The 23,207-nt window shown below is 40.9% G+C and overlaps 1 protein-coding gene and 1 long non-coding RNA gene across 2 annotated transcripts in view; one reads left to right on the plus strand and one right to left on the minus strand.

Moving 5' to 3' along the window:
- Positions 1-753: 753 nt before the first annotated feature.
- On the minus strand, positions 754-19,019 carry LOC132344838 (uncharacterized). Its single transcript, XR_009493859.1, has 2 exons — positions 18,758-19,019; positions 754-2,621 (listed from the first exon to the last, which is right to left on the minus strand). It is a non-coding gene; the product is annotated as an uncharacterized lncRNA (long non-coding RNA).
- Positions 19,020-19,041: 22 nt separating this feature from the next.
- THEM4 (thioesterase superfamily member 4) overlaps positions 19,042-23,207 on the plus strand; it is a 49,315-nt gene continuing 45,149 nt past the window's right edge. The window contains 1 exon segment of the mRNA NM_001080368.2: positions 19,042-19,230. Coding sequence (NP_001073837.1) covers positions 19,132-19,230 — 99 coding nt within the window. The 5' untranslated portion in view covers positions 19,042-19,131.

The raw sequence follows: 23,207 nt of genomic DNA on the forward strand, positions 1-23,207 counted from the left end.
AAAGAAATTGACTTGGGGGCAGAGGGAAGAAAATCACCCTTTCAGCCTCTTCTCTATCTAACAGAAAAAGTAATACTGTTAAGCTAGCTCATGTAAGTCAGGTGATGTCCCTGCTCTACTCATAACCTTCCAATGGTGCCCCATCTCACTCAGTGTAAAGGCCAAAGTCCTTACAATGACCAACAAAGTTCTTTGTAATTTAGCTTTCTAGCCTTCACTAGCTCTTTCTATATACTTCACTAACCTTGATGTAGCCACATTAGCCTCTTAGACGCCTTGAAAAACTGAGCCTACTCCTGCCTCAGCCTTTGCATTTGTCATCTTTCCAAATACCTAAATGGTTAGCTCCTTCATTTTCATCAAGTCTTTGTTAAAATATCATCTTTTTAGGGAGGTTTTACCCTGACTAGCCTATTTAATTGTAACCCAGTCCCCATTCTGGTACTCCATATCAGCTTTTTCTGCTTTATCTTTTTCCTTAATTCTGATCACCTTCTAATTTTGAACTCAACAAAAGCAATGTTGAGAAAAACCAAGCCAGCATTTTATAATGAGAACCATACAACAGAATCTTCTGAGGAATGCATCATATTAATAACACCCATAAAAGACTTTAAAATATTTTTGTATATCTTTTTCACTGCTTTAAGCCTAGCTTTCAGAAGAGAACCTGATATATAGTAGATGTTTAATAAACACTTTAGTGAGTAGACTCAATACATGAATGAATGATTGAACCAAGCACATCTTAAATATTGCCAACATTTAAAGGTTTAATAAAAGGGGATGAACTTTCAAAGGAGACAGAAGAAACAACCAGAGATGGAAAAAGACCTAAGTGAGTCTAATACCCAGACATAAAGGGAATTTCCTGAGTGATGGAGTATCTTTTGTTATTCATAACAAGCCCTTTTCAACCATACCTGAATTTATACTAATGAGGTTAGTGAAGAGTATTACTCAGGGTAGAGACCCTAAATTATCTTTAGAATTGGGGAACCAACTATGTGATTAGAGTTTGGAACTTTCAGTCCACCCCCTGACCTCTAGGGAGGGAGAGGCATTGGAGGTTGAGTTCAATCACCTGTGACAAATGAGTTCATTGGTTGTGCCTACATGATGAAACCTCAAGTAAAAACTCTGACAAGGTTTGAGGGAGAGTTCAAGTTGGTGAACTTGATGGGCTGGGAGGGCGTGGAAGTTCTGGGCCAACGCTTCTCCACCCTCGCATCTCTACCCCAGACTTGCATTTGGTTGTCTCTGAGTTCTATCCTTTATAATAAAATTGTTACGGAAAGTATATGCTGTCCTGAGTTTTGTGAGTTACTGGATTGTGGCAAGGTGTACAGGGAAAGGGAGCATGAGACTCTCTAAATTTATAATTCAGCCAGGCAGAAGTGGTAGTAAGCTGGGCACCCCATTTGCGGCCGGTATCTGAAATGGGAGCAGTCTTGGGAGATTAAGCCCTTAATCCAAGGTGTGTGCTGACTCCAAGCAGTTGGAGTTTTAATTGAATTAAATTATTGAACACCCAGTTGGTATCAGAAAATTGGAGTATTGATCATTATTTGAAAATACGAAACAGCCAGTAGAAGACAGAGTCTGTTTGAACCCAACCTTCGTACTACAGTGTAGTTAAAGAGTAATCAAGTTTGCCCGATCGTGCCACATGAAAAGAAAAAAGTGCAAAGGACAGATGTTCAAAAATTTAGTAAGAAAGTAAATTACTCCAAGGACTTTCCTAGCAGTCCAGTGGTTAAGATACTGTGCTTCCACTGTACACGATGCAGGTTTGAACTCTGGCCAGGGAATTAAGAGCTTGCATGCCACGTGGCACAGCCAAGAAGTTTTAAAAAGAAAGAAAGTAAATGATTGCACAATGAGGAAAATTTCCAGAGACATAGAAATTAAACTTGGATAAGATAATGTTGAGGAAACCAAGAGAAAAGGAAGTTTAAAGGAAAGTAATCAATATTGTTAACTGCTATGAAGAGATTAAATAAGATAAGGCTTGACAAGTATCTACTGAATTTAGTAGCTGTGAATGACAATTCAAAGAGTACCTGGGGCCTGAACTTAATGAGTTGAAAAATGTGTTTGTTTCTCCCCTTGGGAAGTTTGGCTGTGGTAGAAAGAGAAGGGGTAGCCATGGGATAGTGTTATAGGAATGAGGGTTTCTACTATCATTATTGATTGCTCAATATTGGGCGAAAGAGGCTTGAGTAGGTTTAAATAGAAATGGGCCAGAAGTCAGTTCAGTTCAGTTCAGTTCAGTCGCTCACTCGTGTCCAACTTTTTGTGACCCCGTGGACTGCGGGACACCAATCCTCCCTGTCCATCACCAACTCCCAGAGTCCACTCAGTCCACTGAGTCAGTGATGCCATCCAGCCATCTCATCCTCTGTCATCCCCTTCTCTTCCTGACTTCAATCTTTTGCAGCATCAGGGTCTTTTCAAATGAGTCAGTTCTTCGCATCAGGTGGGCAAAGTATTGGAGTTTCAGCTTCAGCATCACTCCTTCCAGTGAATATTCAGGACTGATTTCCTTTAAGATGGACTGGTTGGATTTGCCAGAAGTGGAGAGTGCTTAATGGTAGGTGCCAGGCCCACAGCTCAAGAGTCTGGTCAAAAAATAGGCAGACAAGTTTTTACTTTTATTTTTATAATTTCTGTATTGTTAAATTTTCTTAGCATGTACAGTTGATATTGTCTCTGTATCAAAAAAAAAAGTGCCAAAAAAAGAAAGATCCTTATTTTTAAAAACAATTCTTCACCCCCTAGCTGCTGCCCTCTCCCTTCCTCAGGGCAAGCTGTCTGAAGAACAGTTTGTTCCTGATTGTACGCATCTATTCACAGGGTTTCCCTGGTGGCTCAGTTGGTAAAGAATCCACCTCCAGTATGGGAGACCTGGGTTCGATTCCTGGGTTGGGAAGATCCCCTGGAGAAGGGAACAGCTACTCACTTGAGTATTCTGGCCTGGAGAATTCCATGGACAGAGGAGCCTGGCGGGTTACAGTCCACAAGTTGCAAAGAGTCAGACACAGCTGAGCAACTTTCATGCATATGTATATTCACTTTCTACTCATCCTCCACGCCCTCCAGTCTAGCCTCCAGCCTCACTTCATCTAAATAGCATTTGTTGAGGTCTCTAATATGTTCTGTGTAATTAAATCAATGGGCATTTTCAGGGCTCTCTCAAATTCCTGGCTTTTTTATTTGCTCACTGGACATCTCCACAGGTATGTCTAAAACAGAGCTCACCTTTCTTCTCTCTGCCCCCAAACATTTCTCCTTTCCCCACTTTGAAGAGTACCTTCCACCATCCCCCATGCAAGCTCAGAAACCAAGTGACACCCAGATTCCTCCTCTCTCACATGGCCCAGGCCTCATCCATTACCAAATCCCTTTACTCCTATCCACCCCCACAGAGTCTCAAGTGTATCTTAATTTCAGTGCAATTTTTTAAAAGATTTTTTGACCATTTTTTAAGTCTTTATTCAATTCGTTACCATATCGCTTCTGTTTTATGTTTTGTTTTTTTGGCTGTGAGGCCTCTGGGGCCCCAGATCCCCAACCAACCAAGGATCGAACCCACACCACCAACATTAGAAGGTGAAGTCTCAACCACTGGACTGCTAAGGGAAGTCCCAATTCCAATACAATTTTGATGGTCTCCATCATGATCTTTCTGAAATGTCAATTAAACAATGTCACTGCTCTGCTAGCAGTCCTCCTTGGCTCCTGCTGCCCAGAGTCCCAGAGTAACCCCCTGGCATATTATTAATAGTATGAGTGGTAATGGTCCTTCAGGATCTTGAAGGCTCTGCCTGCTTCTGCAGCCTCATCTCTCTCTACCTCCCTGTCCCAACCCCACAGAAACTGGTAGCAGTTCCTTGAGTGAGTGGCCCAGTGCTGTCCTCCGGCATGGAGGATGACACCTGGACACACTGCAGTTGCAATGTCCTCTCCCGCCTCATTCCTGGGACAACTCCTGCCCCTCGTGACTTAACTCAGACTTCACTTGCTCAGAGATTCAGTAACTCACACAGGGACAGTATGAATGTTAATCTCTTGCAGCTTTGCTTTTCAAGACTCTTAAGGCATTTGAGTTAATATCTAATCCTAAAGGGTTTTATACAACAGGAAAGAAAGTGTGGCCTATAGGAAAGCTACAACTACAGAAGTGGATTTGTTTCTTTAGTAACATGTGGGTGCTTTAAAATTTGTATAGTATTTATAAATGGTACCTTTTATTACTCATGGCATACCAAGGCAAAAATAAACTTTCTTAAATCTTAATTCTGTAAAGAATGCTGTTTATCCAGTTCAACAGACCCAACTCACTACCAGAATCTTTATCTAATACTTAGATCAATCCAGGTGTCTACATAACAAATTTTACAGGAGTCTTTAACTCTGAATTCAATGCAAGTCATGTTGAAAAAGACTGATCCAGCACTCTGTAATGAGAGTGATATAGTAAATCCGTCTTAGGAACGCATTATAACATCCACAAAACCCTACATTTGATGATAGTACTGGAAGATATAATTTTCTCCAGGTGTTCTAACTATAAAACAGAGATAACAATGGTTATTTCACACAATTATTCAGATGATTAAGTAAAGAGAACTCACTGGAGATAAGTTGGGAGCATCAGAATAAGGTGTTTAAATTGACAATTGATGAGAAAAGAAAGAGTGAGTTGAGAGAGAAAAATAAAAAGCCCCAGCCTACTTTCCAAATGTTTCCCATTCATTTGTTCATTCAGCAACTATTTTCTGAGTGCTCAAGATCGGTTAATTACTGAGTTAGGCACTAGGGATGCAGGGATGAGCCAAAGAGACACAGAGAAAGCTTACAGTCATTTGAAGGAGGCATAGAAATATACATTTACCTGTAAACTATAATAAGTACTTTAAAGTTCCAGCTATTATGGGAGAACTTAATGAGGACCACATTCAGATTAAGTAAGGCGTTGTACGTAAAGCATTTAGCACAGTGTCTAACACACAGTAAGCACTTTAGTCAGGGAAAGCTTCACTAAGAAAGCAACAGTTAGGGACCTCCCTGGTGCTCCAGGGGTTGAGGCTTCGGCTTCCAATGCAGGAAGTGAGGGTTCGACCCCTGGTCAGGGAGCCAAGATCCCACATGCCTTGAAGACAAAAAAACCAAAACATAAAACAGAAGCAATACTGTAACAAATTCAATAAAGACTTTAAAAATGGTCCACATCAAAAAAACCTTTAAAAGAAAGAAAGAAAGAGACAACTATTTAGCCAGCAAAGGATTAGTTGGAGTTGGCTAGGTAGTGAACGGGGTGAAAAAGCACCGTCAGCTGAGGAACACATCCAAGAAGGCCCTGAGGCAGGACAGAGCCTGGGACGTTCCCAGAAACGAAAGGAGACCTGGATATTGAGAGGGTAACAAGAAGGAAGGCTAGGAGTCTCCAAATGGAGGAAATAGGCTGCAAGTGTCAGACGATTTTCTCTCTCTCTTAAGCGGCTGGAGGAAACAAACTACAAGTGTCAGATTTTTTTCCCTTCTCGATACAAAATTAAGAGGAGGTTTCTCTTAAAATTCTGTGTTGCCATGACAACACCTGGTTCCACCTGAACTTAACTTTTCTCAAACCTTGAGCTAACCAATGCGTTTTTCTTACGGAAATGTTTTGCATTAAGCTATGTTAATCAACTATGTATTTACCCTGGACTCTGTCTTCAAGTTGGTTCCGCCTAAGACTCAGAACCAACTTGACAAACCAGTATGTTTTACACATACAGTTGCTTTCCTATGTTAATGAAACCATATATTTGCTTGGAAACCTGCCTTTCTTCACGATTCACGTTAATCGTTTTATGGCCCAGGATGATTCACCTTGTGTCGATGTTATCTCAAAATCCATGCTGTGGGTGAAGGGACTGGTGCCACTCTGAATTTCGAGAAATTTCCTTTCTCTAATTAGCAGACTGCTAGTAGCCAAAGCCTTTGACTGTGTGGATCACAATAAACTGTGGAAAATTCTGAAAGAGATGGGAATACCAGATCACCTGACCTGCCTTCTGAGAAATCTATATGCAGGTCAAGAAGCAACAGTTAGAACTGGACATGGAACAACAGACTGGTTCCAAATAGGAAAAGGAGTACATCAAGGCTGTATATTGTCACCCTGCTTATTTAACTTATATGCAGAGTACATCATGAGAAACGTTGGGCTGGAAGAAGCACAAGCTGGAATCAAGATTGCCAGGAGAAATATCAATAACCTCAGACATGCAGATGACACCACCCTTATGAAAAAGAACTAAAGAGCCTCTTGATGAAAGTGAAAGAGGAGAGTGAAAAAGTTGGCTTACAGCTCAACATTCAGAAAACGAAGATCATGGCATCCGGTCCCATCACTTCATGGCAAATAGATGGGAAAACAGTGGAAACAGTGGCTGACTTTATTTTGGGGGGCTCCAAAATCACTGCGGATGGTGATTGCGGCCATGAAATTAAAAGACACTTACTCCTTGGAAGAAAAGTTATGACCAACCTAGATAGCGTATTGAAAAGCAGAGATATTACTTTGTCAACAAAGGTCCATCTAGTCAAGGCTATGGTTTTTCCAGTAGTCATGTATGGATGTGAGAGTTGGACTATGAAGAAAGCTGAGCGCCGAAGAATTGATGCTTTTGAACTGTGGTGTTGGAGAAGACTCTTGAGAGTCCCTTGGACTGCAAGGAGATCCAACCAGTCCATTCTAAAGGAGATCAGCCCTGGGTGTTCATTGGAAGGACTGATGTTGAAGCTGAAACAGCAATACTTTGGTCACCTGATTTGAAGAGCTGACTCATTTGAAAAGACCCTGATGCTGGGAAAGATTGAGGGCAGGAGGAGAAGGGGAGGACAGAGGATGAGATGGTTGGATGGCATCACCGACTCAATGGACATGGGCTTGGGTAAGCTCCGGAAGTTGATGGACAGGGAGGCCTGGCGTGTTGCGGCTCATGGGATCACAAAGAGTCAAACACGACTGAGTAACTGAACTGAGTAGCTATATAACATCCAGGTAAAGACTAGCAGGGGGGGCACTCTTTCTGTCCCCTTCTGATGTCTACGTCAGAAGCTTTCTTTCTTTTATACTTTAATAAAACTTTATTACACAATAGCTATGAGTGATCAAGCCTCGTCACTGGCCCTGGATTGAATTTTTCTCTTCCAGAGGCCAAGAATCCCGGTATTTTTCATGGCTCAGCAATAACCTTTCAATAGCTAGAAAACAATAGTTGGGAAATAATAACACTTTCCGGGCTTCCCAGGTGCTCAGAGGTAAAGAATTCGTGGAGACTTGGGTTCAATCCCTGGGTCAGGAAGATACCCTGGATAAAGAAATGGCAACCCACTCCAGTATTCTTGCCTGGGAAATCCCATGGACAGAGGAGCCTGATGGGCTACAGTCCATGTGGTCGCAAAAGAGTCGGACTTGATTTAGCAACTGAACAAATAATACCACCTTCTACCCAGCCACCCAAGGTAGAAATCTCCCTTTCCCCCATGTGATTAAAATCACTTTAAGAACCACACAACAGGGACTTTCCTGGTAGTTCCAGGTTAAGATTCTACACTCCAAAAGCTGGGGCCCAGGGTTCAATCCCTGGTCAGGGAACTAGATCCCACATGCTGCAACCAAGCATCTACATTGTAAAAGAGCCCTTGTGCTTCAACTAAGACCAGAAGAAACCAAAATAAATAAACAAATATTAAAACACACACACACAATTCTAGATACTGTATCAAAATAGTAACAATGCAAATGGATTGCATCTACCTGAAAATTAGCCTGCAGTCTGTCTCCAACCTCCCCTCTCACAGTCACCCTTCTCCTGCTATGCACTCTCACCCATCTAGCATCTCACTTTGGTGCGCTGTCCTGGGGATAACAATTCAAGAATACATTCTTTCTGAGGAAGAGTCCTATAATAGCAAATCAGAGAGAAATTCAGCAAGAAATATTAAACAAGGCAGCATTTTTATTGTCATCAAGGATACATATGGGCTTCTCTTGTGGCTCAGTTGGTAAAGAATCCGCCTGCAATGTGGGAGACCTGGGTTCAATCCCTCAGTCGGGAAAATCCCCTGGAGAAGGGCATGGCAACCCACTCCAGTATTCTTGCCTGAATAATGCCCATGGACAGAAGGAGCCTGGAGGGCTGCAGTCCATGAGGTGGCAAAGAGTCGGACATGACTGAGTGACTAAGCACAGCACACTTAGGCTATGTATAAATGCCAGGTTCAGAATTCAGTTTAAAATTCAAACGTGAAATGGCTATCCATTAAAAGGATACATATTAACAGCATTATTTGAGTTGAAAAATTACAGACTTTTTCTAATAGAAAGATTGATTTCCCTGACTGATTTTCCAATGAGGATTGACTTTACCAATTAGTTCATATGGCAAACATTTTCCAAAACTTAAGTGAGCTTAATCTGCAGCCCTAAGATTTTGACAAAAATATAAAGTACATATTCATTATATAATACACAAAAAATTATAAACCTTACAACTATTTATGAGAAAAAAATTTAATATCACTTTTAAGATGTATGACAATAAACAACTTTTCAAAATTATTTTAAGGTTATTCTAGCAAAAAACAAAAATGTGAAGACAACTGGCTTACAAGATTAACTGAAGAGTATCTGCTAAGTGCATGGGGTATAGTGGTATGGAATAAGAAGTCCAAGGTGATTCCTAGATTTATAACCAGGAAATATAAATTTGAGACTAACCCAAAATTCATGTATGTTCACATAGAGAATGGACAACAATGCAAATAACTGCTGATGAGGGAAATTAACTTTGTCTTGTGTGTTTGCACTTGTCTTGTATATTTGTAGTAATTTGCAATTATTGCCTTGCAAATTTATATTTGTAGTAACAAATGCATTTTAGTGTATCTGATTATACATTTATATATTTTCTCTTTGAATTCTACTTTAAAATAGTTATACATCTTATTGTTTGCCTCATTATATAATAAGTATAATAATAAAAAAAATTCATGTATGTTCATGGTTCATTAAGGTACCTCTTAAATATTTTCCATTATACTTCATTAATTTTTTTTTTCTGGCCACACCATGAGGTTTGTGGGATCTTAGTTCTCCAACCAGGGATCAAACTCTAGGCCCCCAGCAGTGAGAATACTAAGTCCTAACCACTGAACCACCAGGAATTCCCTACTTTATTAAATTTTGCAGGAGATGGTATACATGGTTTAGAGGTGAAAAACTTTCCCCTTCTTCCTTTCTGGCTAACCTAGTAATTAAATTGACATAAAGCAGATTAACAGGAGAGAAACAAATTTCACACATAAGGGAGCCCCAAAGATATGAAACACAAAAATACTCAAGCAGTTGAGGCTTATACACCACCCTCAGCTAAGGAGAAGGGGGAAGGGTCTGGGGTTTCAAAAGGGAGGAAGACAATTCACAGTAAGATGAGAAGAGCAAGTGCATGGTAAGCAACTGCTTGCCATACCATGTAGTTAAGTCTCTCTGATAAAAAGTTATCTTTGGTATTAGCTCTTTTTCTGCCATCAATCTAAATTCTTTTAGGCAGTTAAAGGGAAAGTAAACAGCTCTTTCAGAGTCTGTTGGGCCTTATCAACTCAAAATAATTCACATGTCAAAGTGGTGTATTTTGGAGTCACATATTCTGCTCCTCCTCAGTGGTGATATTGGAAATTTTGGAAATCTGTGAAGGTCTTAAAATTTAACTTTCAAGAATATCTAAGGTCCACTATAGCTTACACATTCACATTAATTCTGACTTCTGTTTTATAAAGAGGTCTAAGTTGCAGTTTTTATGTAATATAAAAGTTAACCAGAGAGGGAGAAAAACAGTTTACCAGGAAATAAGGCACCCAGTTTTAAGTTAAAAATTAAAGGACTGGTTTGTGGTCCAAGATGCAGTTTGTTAACTGGATTTACCTTTTTACCTTAAAGAACTCTGACCCTACCTCATTCCCTACAAAAATCACCACCAACCACCACACAAAATATATGAAACAACAATTTTGAAGATACTGGAGATCCGCCAGTGAAGAACAGTGATCCCTGAGAGACTGGAAGCAATAAAGAGAGCTGTGCAATTAACTTCAGAGGGCTCCCAGGCTCCTGCACAGGGGAGGGAACTCAGGGGAAGCTGTTGGAGTCCCTGAGTTGAGGAAGTGCAGCTGAGATTACGGGGAACTCAAGGTGGCTAATGTCTGCGGGACAGAGTGCTAGAGAGGAGAGACCTGTACAGAGAAAGAACTCTGGAGATCTGCGGAGGGTATTCAGAGCATTGTTTGGTGCCTTTGTGTGAAGAAACTATCCCAAAAATGCTGGGAAGAGAACTATTGAGAGAATGAGAGTAAAGAGCATTCAGCACTCACAGAAAGCTGGGAAGACAGCCTGTTCCCAACAGCTGATACTGGGAAACCTCATGATTCACAGGGCATGGGGTAGAGTATTCAACAGTCTTTCTTCAGTAATGGGAAATAATTAGCCCTTGACTAATGGTTCTTAGTGAGGGGAAATTGTGCTCCACTCCCCCAGGGAACAATGTCTATAACATCTCGAGGCGTTTTTGATTTGTAAGGACTAGGGGCAAGGTGCTACTAGCATTTAGTGGAGAGCCAAGGATGCTACTAAATATCTTGCAGTGACCAGGACAGCCCCCCTGACAACAAAGTATTACTTGGTCCAAAATGTCAATAGTGCTGAGGCCGAGAAACCTTGCTGTAGACTCAGCACTGCTCTTGTCCATTCTGCTGCTGCTGCTAAAGTCACTTCAGTCGTGTCCAACTCTGTGCGACCCCATAGACAGCAGCCCACCAGGCTCCCCCGTCCCTGGGATTCTCCAGGCAAGAACACTGGAGTGGGTTGCCATTTCCCTCTCCAATGCATGAAAGTGAAAAGCACAAGTGAAGTCGCTCAGTCGTGTCCAACTCTTAGCGACCCCATGGACTGCAGCCCACCAAGGTCCTCCGTCCATGGGATTTTCCAGGCAAGAGTACTGGAGTGCGGTGCCATTGCCTTCTCCCTTGTCCTTCCTTAACAAACCTCAAAAGCAAGACTCAAAAGGATCGTACTGTTTCCAAGTAAATTAACTGCATCCCAGAGCAAAGCTCAAGCTTTATAGGAATACAAAAATGTGGTACTTGACAGGGTAAAATTCACAATGTCTGGTATTCAATTCTTCCTCATTTAACAAAGATTACCAGGCATGCAGAGGTACAGGAAAAAAACAGCCAATCAAAACCAGTCAGAACTGACACAGACATAAGAAGTGGCATAAAATGACATTAAAAGTTATTACACCTAAATTCTATAAATTCAATAGGTTAAGCAGAGATATGGAAGATATAAAAAAAAAGATCCAAATCAAATGTTTAGAGATAAAAGTTACAATCTCTTAGATGAAAAATACACTGGATGGGACTTAATAGCAGATTACATATTTCAGAAGAAAAGATTCATTAACTTGAAAGTATAGCAATATAAACTATCAAAAATGAAACAGAGATAAGAGAATTTTTAATGACACTCAAAAAGAAAAATACATCAGTGAACTGTAAGACCATGTTAAATGGCCTAATATCTAAGTACTTGGAGTCCTTAAAAGAAAGAGAATAGAGGAGAGAACTGAAAATATAGCTGAAGTAATAGCCAAAAATTTTCCAGATTTGATGAAAACTATTAATCCACAGATCTAAGAATCCCAATGAATCCCCAAATACCAGAAATACTAAAAATACATCAAGGCACATCATAACCAATTTTTTTTTTTAAGACAAGAAGAAAATCTTAGATGCATCCAGAGAAAAAAGACATCTCATATATAGACAAAAATAAGGATGATATCAGATCTCTCATTGGGAATAATGCAAGCAATGCTCAATATTATGTGGCCATCTGGATGGGAGGGGAGTTTGGGGAAGAATGTATACATGTATATGTATGACTGAGTCCCTTCAATGTCCACCTGAAACTATCAAAACATTGTTAATAAGCTATGTGAGTGCTGCTTGCTCATCATGTCCAACTCTTTGTGACTCCGTGGACTGTAGCCTGCCAGGCTCCTCTGTCCATGGGATTCTCCAAACAAGAATTCTGGAGTGGGTTGCCATTTCCTTCTCCAGGGGATCTTCCCAACCCAGGGACCAAACCCACAACTCCTGAGTCTCCTGCAATGGCAGGCAGATTCTTTATCCAATACAAAATAAAAAGTTTTTTTTTTTTTTTTTTAAAGAAATTATGCAAGTGAGAATATAGTAGAGCAGTGCCTTAAAAATACTAGGGGGAAGAAAACTGTCAGTACAGAATTGTATACTCAGCAAAAATTTTTCAAAAGTAACAGCAAAATAAAGACATATTCAAACACATGAAAGCTGAAAGAATTCATTACCAAAGAACCCACTAGAAGACCCCCACACTACACACATAGATACATAGTTCAAGAATATAAAGGAAGTACTCAAGCTGGATCTTCACAAATGAATGAACAACCCTGGAAATGACAACTACATGGGTAAATGAATAAGATTTTTTTCTTACTATTTAAATTCTTTGAAAGACAAATGGCTGCCTAAACAAAATAGTAGCAATGTAATGTGAGGGCTTTTAATACTTTAAAATGTAGAATGTGTGATAAAAAGAGCATAAATGTCATGAGAGAAGAAACAACACTATTGTAAGGCTCTTACAGTAGGAATGGTCCTGCATCTATCAAAGAAACTGAATGTATAGTTGAAAACCCTCCCACAAAGTAAACTCCATGCCCAGGAGGCTTCACTAGTGAATTATACCCAACATTTTTGGAAAAAAAAGCCAATTCTACACAAGCTCTTTCAGAAAATTGGAAAGGGTAATACTTCCCAACTCATTCTATAAAGCCAGCATCATTCTAATATCACATCTAGAAAAAGATACTACAAGAAAACAAGGTTAGTTTTACATTCAAAAATCAATCAGGGTAGACTTCCCTGGTGGTCCAGTAGCTAAGAATGCCCCTGCCAATGCAGAGACACAGGTTCCATCCCTGGATCCCTAGTCTGGGAAGATCTCACATGCCATGGGGCAACTAAGCCCCCTTGCCACAACTACTGAAGCCTGTGCACTCTAAGGCCTCCACGCTGCAACTGCTGAAGCCCAAGTGCCGAGAGCCTGTGTTCTGCAACAAGAGAAGCCACTGAGATGAGAAACTCACACATACCACAACAAAGACCCAACGCAGACAAAAATTAATTAATTCACAATAATAAACAAATTTAAAAAGAAAAAACACACGATCATCTTAATAGATGCAGAAAAAGCATTTGATTAAATCCAACATCCATTCCTAATAAAAACTCCGCACATGAGGAACTTTAGGTAGGATTTCTCCTTATGTTAATAAGCATCTACAACAAACACATAGCTAACATCATCTTTAATGGTTAAAGACTGAATACTTTCCCCCTAAGATCAGCAACAAGACAAGCATATCTGCTTTCATCACTACTATTCAACATTGTAGTGGAAGTCCTAGACAGTGCAATAAAGAAAAAAAAAAAAAAAATAGAGCTGTCCAGATAGTAAAAGATGAAGTAAAACTCAGATAACATGATCATATTTGTAAAAAAATCTAAGGAATCTATTAAAAACTTACTAGAACTAGTAAATGAATTTAAAGTTTACAGATATAAGATCAATATATTAAAAAGTAAGTGTATTTCTCTATACAAACAATGAACAATCAGGGATTGAAATTTTAAATGTTCTTAATAGCATCAATATATATAAACTTCCTAAAGATAAATATGAAAAAAGATGTATAAAACCTGCACTACAAATTGCAGCTGAGGGAAATTACAGAAGATTTAAATAAATGAAGAAAAATAACTTGTTCATAAGAAAACTTGTTTAAAGATATAATTTGTTCATAAGAAGACTCAATTTGCTAAGATATCAATTCAAAACCCCAGAGGTTTTTCGTAGATATTGACACAATGATTCTAAAATTTATATGGAAATGCAAAATATCTAGAATAGCCAAAACAACATTGATAAAGAACAAAGTTGAAAATAATTTCAAGACTAGTCACAACATTTCAGGAATCAAGACGGTATGATGCTAGTGTTAAGAAAGGTAACTAGATCAAAGGTACAGAATAGAGAATCCAGACCAATACACAAAAGTGGATAACCAAAGAATTCCCTGGCAGTCCACTGGTTAGCATTCCATGCATTTACTGTAGAGGGCAAGGGTATAATCCCTGGTCAGGGAACTAAGATTCCATAAGTCTTCTGGTGTGGCAAAAAAAAAAAAAAAAATCAATTTTTTGATCCAGGAGCAAGGACAACTGAATTGAGAAAAGAATGCATTTATTCATATAAAGACTTGTGCTCAGAGCAGTTTTATTTGTAATAGAGAAACACTGGAAACTACCTAAATGGTCATTGACAAGTGAATGGGAAAATTGTGGTACATCCAGACAATGAAATACTAATCAATAAAAAGGAATGAATTATTGATACAAGCAACATGGATGAAGCTCAAAAAAAAGAGTATATACTATATGATTCTATTTAAAACTTGAGAAAATGCAAACTAAAGTGACAGCAGATCGGTGTTCACTTAGAGGGTAGGAGGAAGAGTTTACAAAGGACATGAGGAGGAAACTTGTGGGTGCGAGATAGGTTCATTATCTTGATTGCAGTGATGGTTCCATAGCTGTATGTGTTCATACATGTTAAGTCTCTTCAGTCATGTCAGACTCTTGTGTGACCCTATGGACCATAGCCTGCCAGGCTCCTCTGTCCATAGGATTCCCTAGGCAAAAATACTGAAGTGGGTTGCCATACTCTCCTCCAAGGGATCTTCCCAACCAGGGATTGAACCCATGTCTCTTATGTCTCCTGCATCAGCAGGTGGGTTCTTTACCACTAGGGCCACCTGGGAAGCCCTCATAGGTGTGTATGTGTATCAAAATTTACCAACTTGTATACTTTAAATACATGGGGTTTATTATATGTCCCCATTTAACCTCAATAAAGCTGTTTACAATATTAAAGGAGAATGGTGAAAATACTATTAAGTTTCATACAGTTGGCTTATTTTGTTATAGTTCTATCAAAAACAAGGAAGAAAATTTAGTCTTTATATAAGCCACACAAACACCAAAGAAAAACTTTTCCATATCCACAGGCTACCAATTCTATTGCTAGATTGTCACCTTCCCCATCTCCCTCCAAACTTGGCCAGATATTTCGTATGTGTTGTCAACATGAATACCTCGGAAAAATATCTGGTGAAGGCTCTAGGTCAGAGTGTGGGTGACTGGGCCAAATACATTGCTGCTATCTGATATATGCAGAAGTTATATTGAGTATAACTGACCTAGGAGAGCTGTTGGTACCTTTACAATCTCAGCAGAGCTGGAGTCTATTTAGGGGTTTTGATGGATTCTAACTACATGTTATATATATATATATATATATATATATATATATATATATATACACTTTTAAGTTATCTGTATAAACTATCTTCTTATTTATTAAGAGAAGTCATCTTGATTTATGGATTTGATTTATAATGTGCCACTATCTGCACACACGATGTGGAAAGACAACAGGATACTTTGGGCTCTTGCTGCCAAAGAAGTATCGAAGCAATTTGTGTGAGTTAGTAAAAGAAGTACTACAATTAACAGGACAATTTGGCACCATCCATGCCCTGAGGAAACTGGAGTACTCTATTGGAAAGGAGACAACTTAGGCAGTCTGCTAAAATTACAGAACATCAACAGCCACCCCTTATGCCAAATCATCTTCAGTTTGAGTCATTCTTGCATGCTTTATTTCTCAAATTCCGTCTGTCTCAGAATGGTATACCTTACCCCCAGTTAATATTGTGGATTTAAAATACTGGGCATTCTTTCCTACTGACAAACTGATGGAGAAGTTCACATAATCATGGAAAACTGTTGTTGTTGTTAAGTCACTCAGTCATGTCCAACTCTTTTGTGACCCCATGGACTGTAGCCCACCTGGCTCCTCTGACCATGGAATTTCCCAGGCAAGAATACTGGAGTGGGTTGCCATTTCCTTCAGGGGATCTTCACAACCCAGGGATTGAACCCTAGTCTCCTGCATTGGCAGGTGGATTCTTTATCACTGAGCCACCTGAGAAGCCCCAATCAAGCAAAATATCTGATTTTTATATAAAGATATTTTAAATAAAAATACTAATTGCTCACCAAAAAAATAGACTGAGGATCTCTGAACTTAGACCCAAACCCAAAGCCAAGTTTGTTTATCTCTGATAAATCTCTCTTGATGATTCCTCCGGTCCCACCTTTACTGTGTGAGTAGTTACAGAGCTGTGTTGGCAGAAAAACTTTGTGTACGGATGTTCTGGGGGTAAGCAATTCTAGTAACCCTTAAGACTTAAAACTAAGACTGTGGTATATTGGTGAATATTTAATAAAGTAAGAAAGGAAAGCCCTCAGTTGCAGTATCTGAATGAATACTCTCTGTCAGTCAGTTTTAAGCTACCACTGTGATGTGACCAAATGCAATGTTTGGAAGGGGTGCCTAGTGTTCCCACCATACAAATGTGACAGAGATAACCTCAAGAGAACATACAACAGCAAAGTGTATTAAAAATAATTAAGCAGGTTTTTTACATTCTAAAAGAACTAATAATTTATTACAGAGCTAAACGATTGTTGGTATTTCATTATATTCCTAAAGAAATATTTTTTTAAGTTTCATACACCAGAATTAGAACAGCACTTATAATTGCTTGTGGCTATGAAAAGGCAGTCAACTTCCACTTAAAACCGTAATCAGTGATGAAATATACTTCAAGAACATAAACAGTTTTTAGTATCTAATACTGTCACCAGCGAAGCCCACGGACAATTCCCAGAAAATAAAATCTGGGTAGGAAAATAAAATCTAACCTTTTTCCTTTGTGCTTAGTCTAGTTTCAGTTGCTCACAGGATGCCCATGTGCAGAGATTTTACACCAGGCCTTTCAGACCAGAGTTCCTAGTGCAAAAAGGCTGTGCCCCCACACCTCAGCTCCAGGAACCATATTCAGAAGCACTGCAAGCAATATTGCAATTCAAGATAGCTATCAGGCCCAGGGCAGGTATGCTGCCCCTCCCTACATTGCCTTCTGAAAGCTTGAGCCGCAAAAGTGGGGGCAGGTGCTTGCCAAGAACCCACCCCCTCCCTGCTGACAAGAACCCTATGAAGCAGCCAGGCCAAAGGCCTATGAGGAAGACCCAAGTACTTTAGAGCTGGAGCTCACATCTCTTCATTTTTTGATTTCCTTTGATTCTGAACCAGACTTGATCTCCTACTGGCTCCAAGATACCAGGCAGAAGAACCTTTATTGGGGACTGACTCAGGGGTGTTGTAACAACACCTTCATTTTTAAAATACAACTTATTAACTGTAAGTTTATATAACTTACATTTTAAATAATGGAAGTGTTTAAGAATTGGCTAGCCAAATTCTTACCATTTTAAAGAGTCTGTACAAGCCCCATTTCAACACATTACTAGCCTGGGGTCATTTTCTTTGTGAGCAGGATACAAGGTAACCTCAATTAACTTCTAACTTAAGTGACTCCTACTAAAAGAGAAGGTCCTGGTGACAAGTAAAACTTGATATATTCTTTTTAATACAACAATGAAGAAATAAGAGGACAGGTACAGTTTAAAAGTATATAGTGTTACAGGGCTTCCCCCTTGGCTTAGCAGGTAAAGAATCCACCTGTAATACAGGGGACACAGGAGACCCAGCAGGATTCCTTGGTCAAGAAGATCCCCTGGAGGAGGAAATGGCAACCCACTCCAGTATTCTTGCCTGGAAAATTTCATGGACAGAGGGGCCTGGCAGGCTATAGTCTTCAGGGGTCACAAAGAGTCAGAGATAAGACTGAGTCACTAAGCACAAACCCACCCACGGTGTTAGGTGGTGCACTGGACTTTGAGCTCAGTTATGTCTCCAGAGCTAAGAGATGACTGCATCCTTCAGGTGTTGCTACAATTTCTATTTTTGAAAAAGTCAGACTTAAAGACTTTTATAGTTCTACTCCCTTAAAGATGTGTGTGCAGGGGTGTGTGTGGGTGTGTGTGTGTGTGTGTGTGTTTGGGGGGGTGGTCTCCAAGAAAAATATTCTATTCCTACAATCTTCTGTGTGCGTTCCTACCCGCCTGAGGGCTTAAGTCAGCTGCCAGCAGTGCAGTGCTAAGTCTCTTCAGTCGTGTAACTCTTTTGCGCCCCCATGGACTGTCGCCCACCAGGCTCCTCTGTCCATGGGATTCTTTCTCCAGGTAAGAATACTGGAGTGGGTTGCCTAGCCCTCCTTCATGGAACCTGCGTCTCTTACGTTTCCTGCATTGGCAGGCAGGTTCTTTACCACTAGCGCCACCAGCGGCGGGAAGGAGAACTATTAGGAAACAGCACAGAATTTTCCCCGGTGGCTCAGATGGTAAAGCGTCTGCCTACAATGCGGGAGAGACCTGGGTTCGATTCCTGGGTCAGGAAGATCCTCTGGAAAAGGAAATGGCACCCCACTTCAGTACTCTTGCTGGAAAATCCCATGGACGGAGGAGCATGATAAGGTACAGTCCATGGGGTGGCAAAGAGTCGGACACGACTGAAGTGAATTAGCAGCAGCCGCAGCAGCAGCAAGAGATGGGGAAAAGACCAGCGAATCCTCACCAGCTTAGGTGCCGGGGCTGGGGGGCTGAGCCATAGTCGCGGACCCGCACTTCTGGCTTCCTCGCCCTCCCCAGGCCGCGCGGCCGCTGTTGCCGCTCTCCCCTCGGTCCAGTGGCCTTCACAAGTCTTAAAAGTTTCCCCAGAAAAGGTTCAGGCGCGGGAGGACAACTAAAGGCCTTAACCGACACTGCGCTTGCCTTCACGCCCCTCCCTCCCACTGCCCCTCCGAGACACGTGACACCTCCCACCGGCGCGCCAGGCCCCGCCCTCACAGCGCCTCAGTTAAAGAGGAAGAGCAGGCGGGTGGGTAGCTGCGTGTGCGAGTCAGCTTTTACCTCAGCTGGCGCGAGCCAGCTCCCTTACTTCTGGAAGCCATGCTGAGGAGCTGCACCGCAGGACTTCGCTCGATCTGGGCTCTGCGCGGCCGGCGGGAAGGCGCCCCCCGGCTATCGATGGATCTGCAACCCGCGCGGGTGAGTCCAGGTAGCCGGGCAGCGAAAATGGGCAGAAAGGCAGGACTTTTTCGTCAGGAACTAGCCTGTGATAAAGGGGTATGCTGCTGCTACTGGTGCTAAGTCGCTTCAGTCGTGTCCGACTCTGTGTGACCCCATAGACAGCAGCCCACTAGGCTCCTCTATCCCTGGGATTCTCCAGGCAGGAACACTGGAGTGGGTTGCCATATCCTTCTCCAATGCATGAAAAGTGAAAAGTGAAAGTGAAGTCGCTCAGTCGTGCCCAACTCTTAGCGACCTCATGGACTGCAGCCTACCAGGCTCCTCCATCCATGGGATTTTCCAGGCAAGAGTACTGGAGTGGGTTGCCATTGCCTTCTCCGGATAAGGGGTAATGTTCAGCTGTTTATCCCTTTCCTCAGCCAACTGACCTCAGAATGAAAGCTAACATTAGCTCCAAAAGATATCAGTATTAACAAGGTCACCGGATCTTTCAGTCTTGAGAGTCAATCCATAGGAAACTGGACAGGAGGGTGACACGGTTTTGAGGCAGTGTGCAGGATGCTTGAATCGCATCTGCAAGTCAAAGTATACCACTACTACTAATAAAGAAGGGTTATGACTTAAGCAAGGTCACGTGCTTAAGAAAACACGTGGTAGAGTTGGAATCTGAACCTAAGCAGTCTGGCAAATAACCATTACCTTATACCCTCAGGAGGATCAGTTTCCTCAAGTTTAACACTTGTTACAAGATTTACATGAGATAAGGCAAGTATGTAACAGCAGTGTCTGGCGTTAGTATTAAATATTGTTGTTGTGAAGTCGCTAAGTCCTGTCTGACTCTTGTGACCCCATGGACTGTAGCCCGCCAGGCTCCTCTGGCCATGGGGTTTCCCAGGCAAGAATACTGGAGTGAGTTGCCATTTCCTTCTCCAGATCTTCCTGATCCAGGGATGTCGCCTGCATCTCCTGCATTGGCTTCTTTACCCCTGGGCCACCAGGGATGCCCTAAATAACTCTGGCCTGTTGGAGAACTGTTTCCTCCTCTACGTACCCTTAGTACTCTCCCATTGTTTTTGTTGTTCAGTCACTGTCATATCTGACTCTTTGGGACTCCATGGACTGTAGCACAGCAGGCTTCCTTGTCCTTCACAATCTCCTTAGGTTTGCTCAGACTCATGTCCATTGAGTTGATGATGCCATCCAACCATCTTATACTCTGTTGCCCCCTCCTCCTCCTGAATCTTTCCTAGGATCAGGGTCTTTTCCAATGACTTGACTCTTGCATCAGGTGGCCAAAGTATTGGAGCTTCAGCTTCAGCATCAGTCCTTCCAATGACTATTCAGGGTTAATTTCCTTTAGTATTGACTGGTTTAATCTCCTTGCTGACCAAGAGACTCTCAATAAATAAATATTGCCTGTTCTTATATCCCTATCTTTTGATTCATTGATATATTCAATTAATATTAATCAAGCACTAACAATATGCCAGACATCAGTTTCTAATGCTGTAAAGACAAATAAGAAACAACGCTTTCAGAGAGCTCAAGTCTAATTTGGGAGAAAGGAATGAAAGTGCAAAATTTTAAAATAAATGTACTAAGGGAAGTACTAAGGGTTCATAGAGGAGGGAACAACTCTGTTTTGAGCATGAACTAAAAGCTGTTGTACCTTGTTTTTATTTTTTTTTTTCAACTTAGGCATTTAGGCATTAATATCATAAGTCATTCCCATGTTACAATTTGAAAACACCAATACTAAGAGAACAGAGCACTGGATTCAGATAAATTATCTTTTAGTTATCTTCAAGTTATCTTTAAGCACTTGAAAACTTTAAAAACAGGTGCAGGTAGGGGAGAGGAGACTCAGCAGGCTTCCTGAAAGGACAAAGACAAGAACAATATCATTTCACTTTAGTATAGCAATCCAAGATTTCTTTATCTACTAGAAAAAATAAGATTTTCTTTCTTATCATTTTCTACTCAGCAATTAATACAAATATTTGCTGCCTCTCGCCAGCTATATCTAAGGAATATGTAAAAATAATAGTTTATAAGGATACTGACTTAATTCTAGATAATTAAATTAAATTGTACTGCTTAAATTGCCCTCTCTGAAGGAGATCAGTTAGGTGAAAATAATCATTTTAGACCCTTATAGGACACGCACAAATGGATTCCATTTGTGATAGTTAAAACCATTTTAACATCTCTGAAAATGTTAAGAATTTTGAAACAGTTGCTATACAGTACTTAGTATTAAGCAGTCTACTTGAATTGAATAATGAAATAATGTTCACTTTGGAAGATTCAAGGTAACTAATAATAATTTACAATAAAATTAGCTTCCCCAATTATTTTAATATTAAAAATAATAAAGACAATTAACTTAATATTAGTTATTGCAGAGCACATGCTTCTCATTGCAGTGGCTTCTTTTGTTGTGAAGCACAGGCTCTAGTGTGTGTAGGCTTCAGTCATTGCAGCACACAGGCTCAGTAGTTGTGGCTCCCAGGCTCTAGCATGGGCTTAGTAGTTGTGATGCACTGGCTTAGTTGCGTCGCAGCATGTGGGATCTTTCTGGACCAGGGATCAAACCCATGTCCCCTGCATTGACAGGCAGATTCTTATCCACTGTACCACCAGGGAAGTCCAAGGCTGATACTTTTAATAGAAATATTAATTAGTATTGTAATGGAATTCTAATGGTATTAGCTGTAGGGAATAAGTAATAATTGATGAAATGAGGATGTTTTATTGATATTTATTTCCCCAATTACTTAATTTTTCACTAGAAGTCTAAAAATTTGGGGTTGGGTATACAGAAGAGCATTAAGTATGGGCCATTTATAAGAGCAAAGACATCAAAAGAGTATTTTGAAGTTATAGGCTCATTCCCAGGCTTATGCAGAACATGCTTCTCTTTTCAACGTTGGGTTAAAAAATATCTACAAGACTGTGGTTGGGAGCCTCCAAATAGGGCTATTCAATAGTCATGTTTCCTTCTTCTGGGCCTTTTGCCTTCTGCCAGTTCTTCTCAATTTTCTAGAGACAGGAAATGATACTTCATTCCACTTATCACCATCTTAAGGCATTCAGGATTATCTTGAATAAGTGGTTCAGTTTGTACTGTTTTACTTAAATTCTTTGTTATAAGTGGAAACCTGACTTTGACAAGAAAAAGTGAAAGTCACTCAGTCGTGTCCAACACTTTGCAACCCCATGGACTGTACAGTCCATGGAAATCTCCAGGCCAGAATACTGGAATGGGTAGCCTATCCCTTCTCCAGCAGATCTTCCTGACCCAGGAATCGAACTGGGGTCTCCTGCATTGCAGGCGGATCTTTACCAGCTGAGCTACCAGGGAAGCCCATAACAAGGATGTCAGCCATAAATGGCTGCCGATTAGGTTCACCATATTTTAACCACCAGACTGTGTGCTGTGTGCTTAGTCACTCAGTTGTGTCCAACTATTTGTGACCCCATGGACTGTTACCCGCCAGGCTCCTCTGTCCATGGAATTCTCCAGGCAAGAATACTGGAGTGGGTTGCCATGCCCTTCTCCAGGGGATCTTCCCAACACAGGGATCAAACCCAGGCCTCCAGCATTGCAGGTGGATTCTTTACTGTTTGAGCCACCAGGGAAGCCTGATCCTCTGCTCTCACAGTCAGAGTGTCCTGGTTGAGGAGATGTGTAACTCGCTTGGCATCAAGTTGCAGACATTCATCAGTTTTATACAGTTCAATAAAATGCTGATGAATAAAGTCATCTGCTATTTCTTTCAATTCGGGACAGTCTAGACACTCTGCTAGCACACTTAAACTGAGACAGTTTGAAGCATCAGCTTGTTCTTCCAAAAAATCAACACACAAACTTCCCTGGGGTCCAGTGGTTAAGAATCTGCCTGCTAATGCAGGGGACATGGGTTTGATCCCTGCTCAGGGATGATTCCACATGCCATGAGGTAATTGAGCCCATGCTCTGGAGTCTGCAGGCT

Source organism: Bos taurus, chromosome 3 (genome assembly GCF_002263795.3).
Source record: "Bos taurus isolate L1 Dominette 01449 registration number 42190680 breed Hereford chromosome 3, ARS-UCD2.0, whole genome shotgun sequence".
NCBI lineage: Eukaryota > Metazoa > Chordata > Mammalia > Artiodactyla > Bovidae > Bos > Bos taurus.